The sequence below is a fragment of the Notolepis coatsorum genome (assembly GCF_963971535.1).
Source record: "Notolepis coatsorum genome assembly, chromosome: 5".
NCBI lineage: Eukaryota > Metazoa > Chordata > Actinopteri > Aulopiformes > Paralepididae > Notolepis > Notolepis coatsorum.
The window spans coordinates 27,393,512-27,409,303 of NC_140169.1; the positions used below are offsets into that span (position 1 = coordinate 27,393,512).

The 15,792-nt window shown below is 44.5% G+C and overlaps 1 protein-coding gene across 1 annotated transcript in view; it reads right to left on the reverse strand.

Moving 5' to 3' along the window:
• Positions 1-15,792, reverse strand: part of LOC311228135 (titin-like) — a gene marked incomplete at its 5' end in the record, with an annotated part of 258,753 nt that overhangs the window by 57,279 nt on the left and 185,682 nt on the right. Inside the window, 16 exon segments of the mRNA XM_084314050.1 lie at positions 736-840; positions 985-1,295; positions 1,792-2,074; positions 2,417-2,704; positions 3,124-3,414; positions 4,665-4,952; positions 5,430-5,735; positions 6,838-7,140; positions 7,467-7,769; positions 8,248-8,535; positions 8,861-9,160; positions 9,497-9,799; positions 10,346-10,645; positions 13,108-13,383; positions 13,848-14,091; positions 15,367-15,530. Of these exon segments, the coding sequence (XP_084170176.1) occupies positions 736-840; positions 985-1,295; positions 1,792-2,074; positions 2,417-2,704; positions 3,124-3,414; positions 4,665-4,952; positions 5,430-5,735; positions 6,838-7,140; positions 7,467-7,769; positions 8,248-8,535; positions 8,861-9,160; positions 9,497-9,799; positions 10,346-10,645; positions 13,108-13,383; positions 13,848-14,091; positions 15,367-15,530 (4,353 nt within the window).

Sequence of the window (15,792 nt, forward strand, 5' to 3'; positions counted from 1 at the left end):
ATACAGATTGCTAAAGCACAAACTAAAACAAGCTTTAAAAGACAACTGAAACAACATCGAACAGCTCTACTATGCCTGTAAACACATTCTGTACATTTAGACATACATACACAGACATACTTAAAGTTACTTTTATTTTCATTCTATTTTAGTGATCAATAGCCTATACAACTAGGTGGTACGAGTTGACTTTGTATGTATATCCAGTGCCTATGAATCAGGGTAAAATACTGTAGTGTATGATTATTTTGTATGTACTGTATATTATCCAGTGCCTATGGAACTGTGTAAAAGGCTGTAGTATATGTATGTATGTTTACTTTGTATGTATTGTATATCCAGTGCCTATGAATCAGGGTAAAGGACTGTAGTATATGTATGTATGTTTATGGTTTCTCACTGCTTGTGAATTTAGTGCATAATATACTGTATTGTATATATTGTAATATCAATTGTACTATGTATGATAGAGTTTTACCATAAGAATATGGTATGTATAGTAATATGTTCTGTACATGTTAATATTATTTTAGTTAAATAAATAATAATAATAATTATAATAAATATCTGAATTACAATAACTATGCAACATTGATGAACAACTGTATGAATAAAATATAGATTTGTATTTTATTTCTGCAGTTAGTGGGTGTATATTTATCTGCTGAAGGCATTTAATTTCCCATCACATCATTGCAAAATTAGATGTTGTGAGTTGTTCTGGAAAAGAGGTACCAGTGATGGGAGATCCACCAGTCTTCCTGGGGTCGGACCATGCCAGGTAGGCGGAGTTATGGCGCATTGCCATGACCTGAGGTGGGGGAGGAGCCTCAGGAGCGTCTGGGAAGAGAAACAGTGACGACATACTGTGACATTATACTGTGACATCATACAGTGAAGAGAGGTTTTGTTGTCTTGCCTTGTTTAAATGAAAGCAAGAGAACAATTGAGTGGTGGAAAATGTGCAAAATGTAGAATACTTACTGAACGGATGCTTGGCGATGAGGGGCTCGGACTTGAGTCCCTCTCCGATGCCGTACTTGTTCTCAGCGCAGACCCTGAACATGTACTCTGTTCCCTCGTGGAGGCCGGTTACCCTGAACCCTGTGTGGTCCTCTATGGAGGAGGAGACGGTCACCCACATGTTGGTGATGGAGTCTCTCTTCTCCAGGATGTAGTTGGTGACCGCCGAGCCGCCCTCGTCTTTAGGAGCGCCCCACTTCAGAGTGGCGCCGTCGGCCGTCACCTCCTTGAACTTGATGGGCTGCACAGGGATGCCAGGCTTGCCCACCACCCTGGAGGAGGAGCGATGGAATGAAATATGAATTGACTGGAACAGGGATTCGTTTTGTTGTGTCATTGTATTATGAGTTGTTGCATATTACTGAGTTATCATCAATGAAGAATGACTGATATACTATATGATAGACCTAATAATTACATGATGTGGAAGGGATGGTTTGTGTTGGAGGGAGACATGCCATGAGGGGTTTTAAGTAGAGGACAGACAGCTTTAGTCATTTTTTATCATTTCTTTCTGCTACTGTATCTGCTATCAAGATAGTGCTGGCTGATTAAGATAGTGCTGCCTGATGAAGATAGTGCTGATGAAGATAGTGCTGATGAAGATAGTGCTGCCTGATGAAGATAGTGCTGATGAAGATAGTGCTGATGAAGATAGTGCTGCCTGATGAAGATAGTGCTGATGAAGATAGTGCTGATGAAGATAGTGCTGATGAAGATAGTGCTGCCTGATGAAGATAGTGGACTACGTGGATTCCCCCACGGTACCTGATAAAGATGGTGGATTCCTTGGATCCAGCGATGTTCCTCAGCATGATGGTGTACTTGGAGGCGTCGCTCCTCTGGCAGTCTCTGATGAGCAGGGTGGTGTTGACGGCTGAAGACTCGCAGCACACTCTGCCTGTATCGGTCAGGTCCTGGTCGTCTCCCTTCTTCCAGGAGACTCTGGGCGTGGGCTTGCCGATGATGGGGATCTTCAGACGCACCGTACTGCCCTCCTTGGCGATGTAGCACATGTTGGGCAACTCCCACAGGTCGCATGTAGGATGGACTGTAAGAGCAGGAGAAGAGGGATTATTTAATGTTCCGTTTATGATTCAAGTCAATCTGGATTAGAGTAAAAAAAAAAAAAAAAAAAAAAGCTGAATGTTATGACTTGAAGTTGTTTTCCTAGTTTTTATTTCTAGCCTACTTGTGATTACACGGTAAGCTGTTCTGGGGGGAAATATTTCATAACCTATAGCGGTATTTTACTGATGGAGCATTTGTCAAATGACAATGTAATCAATGAAATTAAATAGAAGTTCTTTTGAGAATTGAGCGAGTTAAGGTATAAACAGCCTCTTACTAAACTGGTCGTATTGAGTGAGTTAAGGTATAAACAGCCTCTTACTAAGCTGGTCCTTGGCGAGCACAGACAGCTCCTTGGCAGCGCTCTCTCCTGCGTCGTTGACGGCCATGACTCTGTATTCGTACTCCCTGCCCTCCACCAGGTCCTTGGCACTGTACTGCATGTTCCTGGACCTCATCAGCTCTTTGTATTTGTCGTCTCCGTTCAGGACCTGCAGGACGTAGCAGGTGATGCGGCTACCGCCGTCGGTCAGAGGTTTCTTCCAGCTCAGGGTGCATGAGTCCTTGGTGATGAGCAGGGTCTTGAAGTCCATCGGAGAACCAGGCTCCTCTGGAGGTGGAGAACAGATGAGATGAATGAGATTAATGACCTTTTCATCTAAGATTATGATATGATTGGTGATTTGTTGAATTCATTGAATTCACACATAATGAAAATATCTAATAATATATATAAAGTCTTAAATTCACTTATCTTATATTCACTTGTCTTATATTCACTTATTTTATATCCACTTATCCTAAATTCACCCACTAGAGACTGAAAGACCAGAAATCATTATTTAGCCCCTTTAGCAGTAAGCTAGTAAGCTAGAATGACATGTTCTGGATTGATGGTATCTCTGGATTCAGTTTAATATGATACCACTGGCTTGGCGCTGCTTGGGAATAAATAAATACACATCTAAATAAGCATTTGAAGTGTAAAGCACTACTTTAACCACTAGAACACATTCTCATCTCACTCACCAGACGCCTTGATGGCCTCCACGGTCTCACAGGGTTCTCCGGCACCCAGCTCGCTGACCGCCGACACCCTAAAGCAGTAGCACCTGCCGGCCTCCAGGTCGGCCACCTTGAAGATGGTCTTCTCGCACTTGATAGAGGCGATGGACCAGGCCTTCCTCTCGGGATCACGCTTCTCCACGATGTAGTGGGTGACCTCGTGGCCGCCGTTGATCAGAGGAGCGTCCCACTCGATGGTGGCGCTATCCTTACAGGTCTCCTTCACCACCAGGTTGACTGGAGGCCCGGGAGTATCTGTGGGGGGGCAATCATAGAGGACAGTGTCTCTCTAACTATGGGTTCTGATTCTGAGCAAGTATGATTTAATGAGGGCCAACAATGTTTAACACTAGAATCTCCAGGCAGCCAGGGCTTTAGATATCGGTCTCCAGGGCCGGACTGGGGAAATAATTCATACCGGGAGATATAGCGCGAAATATAGCCCCAATCAGGCCACTTTTTAAGCGGAGGGTCTGGGGGTCCCCCACCAGGACATTTTTTGTTACAAAGACTTAATTTCCTGCATTCTGGTGAATTTTAGTGCATGTGAATCACAAACTAATGAGCCAACAATTGCTTAGTACAATGTACTGTTATGGACCTCAAATAAAACTGTTGTGGCACTAGCAATGCTACTCTCTCCACCTTCAAAAAGAAAAAAAGCAAGAGCACAACATATTTTTCTATTTACTATTATAATACAGTTAACCACTCTCTCCTGTAAGGGCCTTTCTTTTTCTTTGTTTTATCCCTCTCTCCTCCACCCTTTCTCTTTCTTCCACTGTCCATCTTGACATCAACGTTAATTGACTTTCGCTCTACTGTATCTCTCCCGAGTCCCTCACTACCTGGCTCACTGCCTGGCTGTTATTCTGCATCTGAGTGCCATCTGCCATTCCATTCGCCGCCTCCGCTGTCAATTTGTACAGTTGTATCGCCTGGTCCCGTCTCCACCAATCACAAGCGGCAGCACGGCTCCATTGTGTGTGTGTGATCCGCGTGAGGGAGAGAGTCAGATAGTTCTCCAACTCTGTCGCAGAGTTGGAGAACTTTTTTTTTTTTTATATATATATATATTTTTTTAATCTGTGCAGGCCAGGCCACCGGGAAAACTCCCGGTGCTCCCGATGGCCAGTCCGGGCCTGTCCGTCTCAACTGCAGTGAAATGATTTGTAGAATTGATGGGTAACTCGGTGCACTGATTTGCGCATTTACACAGGTACCCAATGCTGACTTTCACTTCATGCAGTCAATAGTGCAGGAATAATTGTATTTGAAAATCCCAACGCCCAGTGGCATAGACTTAAGGCTCTACTATTAAAATGCCAAGCTTATGAAAATTAGTATTAGCTAGTATTTATTCATGTATCTAATAGAAGAAGAAAAAAACTCTTTATTTATCCCAATCTGTTTGTAATAATCTTATATAGCAAAGAAAATTGTGTGAACCATCTCCAATAATTTCTTCTGATTAATAATACATGAATAAATGGCTGACTACTCACCCGTAACCTTGACAACAACAGTGTAGGTCTTCATGCCAGCAGAGCTCTCCAGACTGAGGAGATATTTGCCGGCGTCGTATCTGTTGACCTTCTCCACCATCAGCATTGTGTCTGTTTCTGTTGACTTCATGATGACGCCTTGGCGGTCCTTGATGTTGGTGCTCATCTTGGCCCAGGTGACCTTCGGTGCGGGACGGCCCTTGATGGTGGCCCTCAGCCTCATGGTGTCTCCAGCATGCAGCTGCAGAGCCTCCTTCAGATCGGCATTCATCACCGCCTCAGGAGGTACTGGAAGATGAGGAAGATGTTTATAGTTTTTGGATAGAGGTGGTCATTTCTTACGTGATCGATTATTCTTTCTTCTTAGTACTTATTCATTGTAGGCTACTTTTATTCTTAGTTCCTAGTACTTATTCATTGTAGGCTACTTTTATTCTTAGTTCTTAATAATTCATTACAGGTTTATGTATTCTCAGGCTACTTACTTGCTATGTTGGTGAAACTACAATACTATCGTAAAGATAAACAAGATTCTTTATAGTTTTCCAGTGAGTAGAAAGAAGGTTTTAGTTTAGTGATCTGTGCGTATACAGAAGAAAGAAAACCTCATGTATAATGTTCATTCTATTTTCAGTTGATGTTGTGAGAATAATGATCTCCGAGCAGCAATGTTCATCCGTTTCTGTAAATACCATGACCGCTGCCCCTACAGGCCGCATGAGGTACCGCAACACAAACACCTGCCAGTATGGAGGTCAAACGTACCCACGATGGTCATAACGACGTGCGCGCCGGGCACTTCACACGGCTCGCCGAAGCCAACCTTGTTGACGGCACTGATGCGGCACTGGTACTCGCTCTTGTCGATGAGGTTCTGGATGACGTAGCTGGTATCCTGCAGGTTCTTAGGAACGTTGCACCGGATCCAGTCTGTGGCGTCGGTTCTCTTGCACTCCACCAAGTAACCCAGGATGGCGCTGCCTCCGTCGCTGGCGGGGGCGGTCCAGGTGAGGCCGATGGTGCTGTTGGTGATGTCCGTCACGCTGGGGTTCACCGCGGGGCCTGGAGGAGCTGGAGAACAGGACAGGTGTCATTAGAAAGGTCCAATAATGTTCAAAGGTTGTTTTGGGATTTGATTAATAAAGAGATAAAGATTTGATCAAGAGAGGAGCAGCAAATGGTTTATTTTCCTTTGTCCTACTCACTGCTGCGTAGGGTTAGGGTCTATACTACTAACTGCTGGAGTCGTGGGCGTAGGGTTAGGGTCTATACTCACTAATGGAGTCGTGGGCGTGGGGTTAGGGTCTATACTCACTAATGGGGTCGTGGGCGTAGGGTTAGGGTCTATACTAACTGCTGGAGTCGTGGGCGTGGGGTTAGGGTCTATACTAACTGCTGGAGTCGTGGGCGTAGGGTTAGGGTCTATACTAACTGCTGGAGTCGTGGGCGTAGGGTTAGGGTCTATACTCACTAATGGGGTCGTGGGTGTAGGGTTAGGGTCTATACTCACTAATGGGGTCGTGGGCGTGGGGTTAGGGTCTATACTCACTAATGGGGTCGTGGGCGTAGGGTTAGGGTCTATACTCACTAATGGAGTCGTGGGTGTGGGGTTAGGGTCTATACTAACTGCTGGAGTCGTGGGCGTAGGGTTAGGGTCTATACTCACTAATGGAGTCGTGGGTGTGGGGTTAGGGTCTATACTCACTAATGGAGTCGTGGGTGTGGGGTTAGGGTCTATACTCACTAATGGGGTCGTGGGCGTAGGGTTAGGGTCTATACTCACTAATGGGGTCGTGGGCGTGGGGTTAGGGTCTATACTCACTAATGGAGTCGTGGGTGTGGGGTTAGGGTCTATACTCACTAATGGGGTCGTGGTTGTGGGGTTAGGGTCTATACTCACTAATGGGGTCGTGGGCGTGGGGTTAGGGTCTATACTCACTAATGGAGTCGTGGGTGTGGGGTTAGGGTCTATACTCACTAATGGAGTCGTGGGCGTGGGGTTAGGGTCTATACTAACTGCTGGAGTCGTGGGCGTAGGGTTAGGGTCTATACTCACTAATGGGGTCGTGGTTGTGGGGTTAGGGTCTATACTCACTAATGGGGTCGTGGGTGTGGGGTTAGGGTCTATACTCACTAATGGAGTCGTGGGTGTGGGGTTAGGGTCCATACTTACTGATGGGTTCTTGGGCGTAGGTGCCAGCAGAAGGCTCGCTGGGTTTGCTCAGGCCGGCCTGGTTGAGAGAGGTGACTATGAACTCATACTCTGTTCCCTCTGTGAGGTCGGTGACCTCCAGGGTCCTGTCTGTCATTGGTTTTCTGTTGATTTTGGTCCACTTCGACTCCTTGGCCTCCTTCTTCTCCAGCAGGTAGCCCAGGATGGTAGACTTGCCGTCATCCGCTGGCTCCTTCCAGCTCACAGTCATACGGTCCTTGGACACATTGGTGATGACTGGAGCCTCGCATGGGCCGGGAGTGGCTGGAGATACATGATAACATGGTTAAAATGATAGTTCAGACGCTGGTAATAAAGTATGTAGGCAGTTTGACTTGATATAGAGATCAATAATCTGACAGGATAGAGAGATCTATAATCTGACAGGATAGAGAGATCTAAAATCTGACAGGATAGAGAGATCTATAAATCTGACAGGATAGAGAGATCTATAATCTGACAGGATAGAGAGATCTAAAAATCTGATAGAGAGATCTAAAATGCAACCTTCTTCTTATGGTGGGCCACCACTGCTAACTGAACACAGAGAGTTCAGAATATTTGAATATTTGACAATGTGATCGACTCACTGAAGGGATTCTTGGCGACGACAGGGTCGGTGAGTAAAGCCTCTCCGACTCCCCAGCAGTTCTCAGCGCGGATGCGGAACTGGTACTCGCGACCCTCGATCAGTTTAGCAACACTGAGTTCGAGGACGTCACCCGCGATCTTGCCGGCGACCTGGGCCCAGTCGGCTCTGCTAGTCTCACGTTTGTCCACGATGTAGTTGGTGATGGCGGCGCCGCCGTCCTTCAGTGGAGCCTCCCAGGAGACCTTCATGCTGGAGGCCGACACCTCGCTGAACGCAGCTTTGTCCGGAGGGCCAGGGGCGTCTGAGAGACAGAACATATATCACTACCATGTCGTACTGTGGACGTTGCAAGCCTCTAGTACTGAGCGATGCTTGATACTTTACTGTCAAATGGACCTTTGTCTAAACACTGTTGTAAATGGTGCATTTATATAGCTTTTTGTTCCTCACATTCACCCATTCACACACACATTCACACACTGATGGCGAAGGCGACCATGGAAGGTGCCAACCTGCTCATCCGGAGCAATTAGGGGTTAAGTGTCTTGCTCAAGGACACATCGAAATGCTTCCCGGGAGGAGCGGGAATCGAACCGGGAACCTTCCGACTACCAGACGACCAAACTCTGGTCGAACTCGAGCAATATGAACTCAACAGCAGGGGTCATAACCAGGACTTGTATTGTTTATAATACAGGTCATATAATGGAAAACTGTAACTGTCATCCAAAGCACTTTCCAAGCGATAAAGGAGCCAGAAGATTCACAGCAGCTCTTACCCAGAACATTGACTGTGATCTCAGCGCTCTTGGAGCCGCTGGCGTTCTCAGCCAGGATGGTGTACATGGCTGAGTGCTCTTTGGTGACTTCGGTCATCTCCAACGTGAACATGTGTCTCAGCTGTGAGATCTGCTGTCCCGGTCCGGACTTCAGACTGTCGTCTCCTCTCTTGAAGGTGACTCTGGGCATGGGTTTACCGAACACCTCTGCCTGCAGGACGACCGTGGCTCCTGCCTTTACTGTCGCACCCCTCTCCATCTTGGCACTGAGCTCTAGTCTCGGTGGTACTGGAACAGAAAATCAGAGGTGAGGTTAGGAGTGTGATTTGGTTTGAATTATGTATCCAAGCAAATGAGATTGAATGCATAAGAACAGTAACAATTGCTAAATATAAAAAAATTCTCTGAATCATTTAATTTTACCTTCCATATTTCATATTATATATCTCCTATAATCATATAATTTACCTTTTCTATTCACTGTCATGTATTGCTGCTGACAACAATACTATTTTTTATCTTATCTTAGATTTTCATGAATCAGATTTGCCCTTTAGTCGACTACTACATTCTTCTATGATCTCTCTTTCAGAAGATCAGTGAAACTTCTCACCGTTCTCATCGCAGACCAGGACGGGGTCCGTGGGTTCGGAGGGTTTGCTCAGGTTGACTTGGGTCTTAGCGATGACTCTGAACTGGTAGGTGAGCTCTCTCTCCATGCCGGTCACTGTGTACTCCTCCCTGGGACAGTTCTGGCTGCTGGTGTTACAGCGGACCCACGTGTCGCCCGGCAGCCTCATGGACTCTACGTAGTATCCGATGAGCTTGCTGCCTCCGTCGTTCTTGGGTCTGGTCCAAACCAGGGTGACTGAGTTCTTGGTCATGTCCAGGATGTCAGGCTTGCCTGGTGTGTCTGTGGTGAAAAGCCGTGACAACACATCGTTTAACAGAGTCAGGGTCAAGGCTTGAGGAGAGCCATGACAACACAACGTTTAACAGAGTCAGATGTGTGTAATACATTATGATGATTACATATCTTTATTTAATATTACAAATAAAATGTTTAATATATTCATTATACATAATGTTATGTGTTAATATGTTCATATAATACCTCTAACTTTATATAATATTTATGATATAATACCTCTAACATTATATAATATATATCATATAAAACCTTTCACTGTTCTAATGTGTTTCTGGTCCAGACAGCTTAAATGCATATAGTCATGGGTGGTCCACTCACCGACGGGCGTCCTGGCGGTGACGTAGTCTGTCTTCTGGCTGGGTTTACCCTGGCCAGCGCGGTTGATGGCAGAGACTCTGAAGGTGTACTCCAGGCCCTCGATCAGGCCGGCACAGGGGTACTCTGTGGTGCGGACCACGGAGTCGTTGGCCTTCACCCAGAGGAGACTGTTCCTCTCCTTCCTCTCGATGTAGTAGCCTGTGATGGGGCTGCCTCCGTCGCTCTCGGGTTTGTCCCACGCCACGAACATGCAGTCCTTGTTGGTCTTGTTGATGCGGCAGTCGATTGGCTCGCCAGGAATTTCTGTTCATAATGTCAACAAAGAAAGGTTTATATACAGTACCTATACATTTACATTTAGTCATTTAGCTGACACTTTTATCCAAAGCGGCTTACACATTTTGTACAACAAGGCAGCAGAAGGGGTTCACCTCTGGCAGCTAAGAGTAAGTGGTATCGTTCATCAAATAGTGTCGACCTTGAGTGCTACACTCTGAGTGCATAGTAGTACAGAGTATAGTAGCATAGTAGGTAGTAATATACTGTAGATATAGTAGCATCGTACATAGTAGATAGTAGCATAGCCATAGTAGCATATTAGCAGTATACTGTTTCTATACAGTATTATGTTTATATACTGTGTATATAGAGTATTATATATGTTTTATACCGTACATACACATAATACTGTACATCATGTGGTCTGACTGACTGATTCCTCCTCTCAAGGTTAAAAATTATATGGTTTGACTGACTGATTCCTCCTCTCAAGGTTAAAATGATATGGTTTGAATGACTGATTCCTCCTCTCAAGGCTTCAGACAGTGTTTGCCGTTTTCAGAAACCCACCGAAGGGGAACTTGGCGATCATCCTGTCGGACTGCGCAGGGTCAGAGATTCCGAAGCGGTTCTCAGCGCGGATGCGGAACGCGTACTCCTTTCCTGGGATGAGCTTGCCTAGCCTGCATCCCGTCTTTCCACAGGAGGACAAGGCAGAAACCCAGTCTCCCCTGGCCAGGTCACACTTCTCCACCACGTAGTTGACGACGGGGCTGCCGCCGTCCTCCAGGGGTTTGCTCCAGGCGAGGGAGCAGGCATCTGAGTCGATGTCACTGACCACAACTGGACCCTCGGGAGGACCAGGGATATCTGCAACACACACACACATAATATTATAATCTCATTATATCACATGCCTATATTATGCTAATCCCATGCAGTTTTGGGCAAGAACCATGCAGTGTTATTTTCACCTATTCTAATCTGTATTGGATTATTTCTGCAAACTAGGGTCTCTAAACCGAATTGCAGAAATGGGGTATGACTGAGAATCTTGTGGATCCAATGAGCCCAATTGTATTCTATCTCCCCCTAAAGATCATCTACTGTTGACCTGGGCCCCGTTCCCCGTACCTGGATAACTGAGTTAGCCGGATAACTTTAACTGGATAACTGAGTTAGCCGGACTTTCCGGTTCCCCGTACCTGGATTTTCCAAATCACCATGACAACAGATCCAAAAGTTTGAGCCTGGTCGAAAGCAGAGTTTAAGTGCAAGTTAGCCTGAACCATCGCCACGCCCCCGCAAAGAAGTGACAGCCCGTTTCCTGAAATTATTCCCACAGTCTACGATCTGCATTATACCATTCTGAATTACGTTTTTGTGCTCCATTCTTCCAGAGGGGGCTTTTGAAATGTAAAATAGACCCAAAATGCTGATACTAAATTCACTTTGTCCTAAATAATGCACGTTATATATACCGTGGCGCTCGCTCGTGCGATGTACACATTATGTGGTTATTTTAATTGTAACTGGGATTAAGATGTCTGATGAGATGCGCTGTTTGACGGATTTGAGAAATTGAATGAGCCGTTTGATGTCACATTAATGAATGAGGATAAAGAGATAAAACTTCCTTCAAAACAAAGAATATTCTAAACACGGGTCTCTCGTTCATTAATGTATAAACAATGAATTTATCCCATCTGGCACAGTGGCTCAGCGGTAGTGCTCAATCCTGGCAACCCGGCGACCGGGGTTCGAATCCCCGTCTTTCCAATATAAATTTTTGGAATATAATATTAATGATTATACGCAAAGGTAGCATAGTTTTAAGTTAAAATATTATAAATCTACATGCATTGAGGATGTCATTCTTTATATAGCTCTCAACGTGCACCAAATTGAATTATTCCTATATTGCAAAAAGAAGGAGACAACTGGGTCTCGAACCCCGGTCGTCTGCGTGAAAGTCAGAAGAACAACCCGTTAGACCACAGAGAAGATAAGTAAAAGATCGACCATACATCAATCAATGGGTAAGGGAGCCGTATCGTTATTCTGTATGACAGTTTTACTAATTATTTTCGCTAGCAAGATCTCATTTGATTATTCAATTCAGCAGGCAAGTTTAAAGAAATATAATCTGATTGATTGAGGTAATGAGGGACTTGAAATTAGCCTATAGATAACGCATTTAACTTGTCGGCGAGGGGATTGAGCCGTACTGCAATATGTTAATAAAGTTCTAAATCAATTAATCAATCAATGCCGCTAGAGAATCAGATTCTCTGCTATCGATACGTGCTGGCTTTTCAACTGAAGCGGCCGCGCGCATTTAGCCTGGGTCGCAAGTCTGGCTTGAGTTAACGAGACTGAATCCACCTTCGAGGAACAGGAAAATCCCGGCTTCAAACATCGGGTTAACTGAAGCTGGATAATGACATCTTGATCGACTTAGTTGAACCAGGTACAAGAAACAGGGCCCTGCTATCTCCTCCTAAAGATCTACTGTTGACCTGCTATCTCCCCGTAAAGATCTACTGTGTTGACCTGCTATCTCCCCCTAAAGATCATCTACTGTTGACCTGCTATCTCCTCCTAAAGATCTACTGTTGACCTGCTATCTCCCCGTAAAGATCTACTGTGTTGACCTGCTATCTCCCCCTAAAGATCATCTACTGTTGACCTGCTATCTCCCCCTAAAGATCATCTACTGTTGACCTGCTATCTCCCCCTAAAGATCATCTACTGTTGACCTGCTATCTCCCCCTAAAGATCATCTACTGTTGACTTGCTATCTCCCCCTAAAGATCATCTACTGTTGACCTGCTATCTCCCCCTAAAGATCATCTACTGTTGACCTGCTATCTCCCCCTAAAGATCATCTACTGTTGACCTGCTATCTCCCCCTAAAGATCATCTACTGTTGACCTGCTATCTCCCCCTAAAGATCATCTACTGTTGACTTGCTATCTCCCCCTAAAGATCATCTACTGTTGACTTGCTATCTCCCCCTAAAGATCATCTACTGTTGACCTGCTATCTCCCCCTAAAGATCCCCTTTATTAGATCAGTTACGTTATACCATACCTCGTTTTTTCATTTAGCATTTCTTTAAGAGTTAGGTTTTTATGTACCTCATTTTGTACTTTAGTTTGTATAAGGTTTGACCTTATTCCTTTTACTTCTTTTTACTGTATGAAGCACATTCTCAGGGGGCTCATACAGAACCAAGCATTTCACTGTAATGTACTTACGTGACAAATAAAACTAAACTTGAAACTTGAACTTATAAACCGACACTATGCTGATGATATATTATTGTGTACCTCTAATGACGATCTTCAGTGCCTGTTCCACCTTAGCGGAGCTGTTCTCTGCCACCAGGCTGTAGTCTCCAGTGTCTTGCCTGGACACGTCCTTGATGATCAGAACACACAGGTTTCCAGACTTGTGGACGGCCAGACGGCTGGATGACATCACAGCGATCTCGCCGCGCATCCATTTGTAGGTTGGAGCTGGTTTACCAGACACTAGGGCCTCCACCCTCAGCTTGGCTCCTGCTCTGGCGCTAACGGTCTCTGCCATGATGATCTTGGGCTCCACTGGGGACGGAAGAAGCAGAGTTGTTATTTTTTCTTTTTGTTTCGTTTTTTTAATGAGAATGGGTGGTATTTTGTCATTATTGAGACATTATGGGGGGACTGAGAAGGAGCACAGGAGATGAAAGAGAGAAGGTTCTGGTGTGTCCATAGGTAGAGGTCATAGCTCCACCATGTCCACCACGCTGAACACTTCTCTGTCTACTCTACACCATTGCTACTAGGGCTGTCACTTTAATTCATTGCAGAATTGTAGACAAGTTCGAATTCTAATTTCAGTGTAAAAAAAGAAAAGTCGAAGCTATTTTAAAAGTTTTGGCAACTTTTTTTTTACCACGGTATGTTTGGTATCATTCTTATCATTCTCTGTTCAAGTTCGAATCTCGTGTTTTTATGTAAATTCGAAATGTGACAGCCCTAATTGCTACGCTACAAATGTATCTGGATGGTGTATCATCTTGACTCACGCATCTGTTCCTTGATCTCGAAGGCGTCCTGGGTTTGGGTGAAGGAGCTACAGCCCATGACGTTCTTGGCGGCGACTCTGAACTTGTAGCGCTTGCCTTCCTTGAGGCCACTGATGGCGACGCTCAGACCCTTCACAGTGGTGTAGGTGTTCCACACCTCCACCTCCTCCACCTTCTCCTCCTCCTCCTCCTCCTCCTCCTCTGGCTCTGGAGCTGGGGGAGGGGGCTCCTCTCCCTCGGGTACCTGATGTTCAGAGAGATTATTGTTTTTAACATTTAACATGAACAATAACACTTAATAGATGCGGCTTGATGAGTAGCTTACAGTTTATCCATTTGCGAATATAGATAGTATAACAGTACTACTAGTAGTAATACTACAATAGTACTATTCAAAAGGACAATAGAGCATCAACATCAACACCAGAGGGAACCTCTGATTAAACCCAGATTCGGCTCAAACAAGGGACTAAACACGTTTCGCAATTATGCCACATCAATGTGGAACGCCCTACCAAAAGCTGTAAAGGAATGTGAATCACTACCCACTTTCAAAAACACTCTCAAAAAACAGGAGACTGCAATTCGAAACTGGCCCCTGTAAATGTCCTAACAACCCCCTCCAATGTACAGTAAATTACCAAGTATGGTCTTGTCAATATTCCAATGTACAGTTTTGTTTGTACAGTTGTACAGTGTCCCCCACCCACCCCTCATACCCAACCTCCCACCCCCCCCACCCACCTCCAATGTACAGTCCCCCCCCCACCTACCCAATCCAATGTACAGTTTCTACGTCAAATGTATATAATTTTTTTTCTGGACTCTTTTGGTATCACAAACAGTACTGTATTTGCAAATCTGGTATGTCATAAATGTATAGATGTAGCAGTACTGTCTATCTGTATGTCATGTATGTCATATATGTTACGATGAATTGAAAATGGGGGACCCTGATGTAAACAAGATGAAAGTCTTTCTCTGGTCTGCATCCCCTTAACAATTGTATGTATTGAGCTGTACTGTACTGTACCCATTCTGCAATCTGGTAATAAAGTTTTCAATCAATCAATCAAACAACACTTTCAAGATCATAGTTCTAAGATGAGGATTTAAGATAAGAATCAGATGGATTTTAAGATGAGGATTTAAGATAAGTATCAGATGGGTTTTAAGATGAGGATTTAAGATAAGAATCAGAAGGGTTTAAAGATGAGGATTTAAGATAACTCATGCAGGTTGAGTAGCTTCTTCATCATACATCTGCTTGACCTTTCTGACTACATTTTCATTATGGTTGACTAACAAACCCCATAGAAAGGCATGTTCACTGATAATACGTACGTTGTTGTCCTTGTTTTTGTATTGTTTTTATATGTGTAATATGGACCTTGAGTCTGGAATAAAGTCTTCATCATCATCATCATCATCATAAGTGAAAATGTTCTACTAAAGTAATATATTATTGTAAATTGTTAAGAGGTGAAATGTAACGATTAACACGACTAACCTCCACAACCTCCACAGGTGCTGGCGGCTCTGGGGGAGGCTTGACCTCAATGTACTCAACCACATAGCCATCGATCTTAGCTCCCCCGTCTCGCATGGGTTTCACCCAGCCCACTGTGGCGTTGTTCTTGGTGATCTCCAGAACGTCAATCTTCTCACAGGGATCTGGTTTACCTGGAGGGGAGGGGAGTGAGACATACTTTACACCGGCTAGTTCCACCAAGTCATCTGATTAGTCAATTGGGTGTTATATGTTATGTTTTAATGCTTTAGGGCTTTAATGTACAGCTGTTTATTTTAATTGATTAATTTGCCCCCCCAAAGGTAAACAAAGAGAATGATGTGTTCTTGCAAGTTGTATTGATATGTAGAGAGCTGAATAGGAACAGGCAAGCTCTTAAACATGCTCTTAAAGTGTGGCTCATATGTTTCGGTG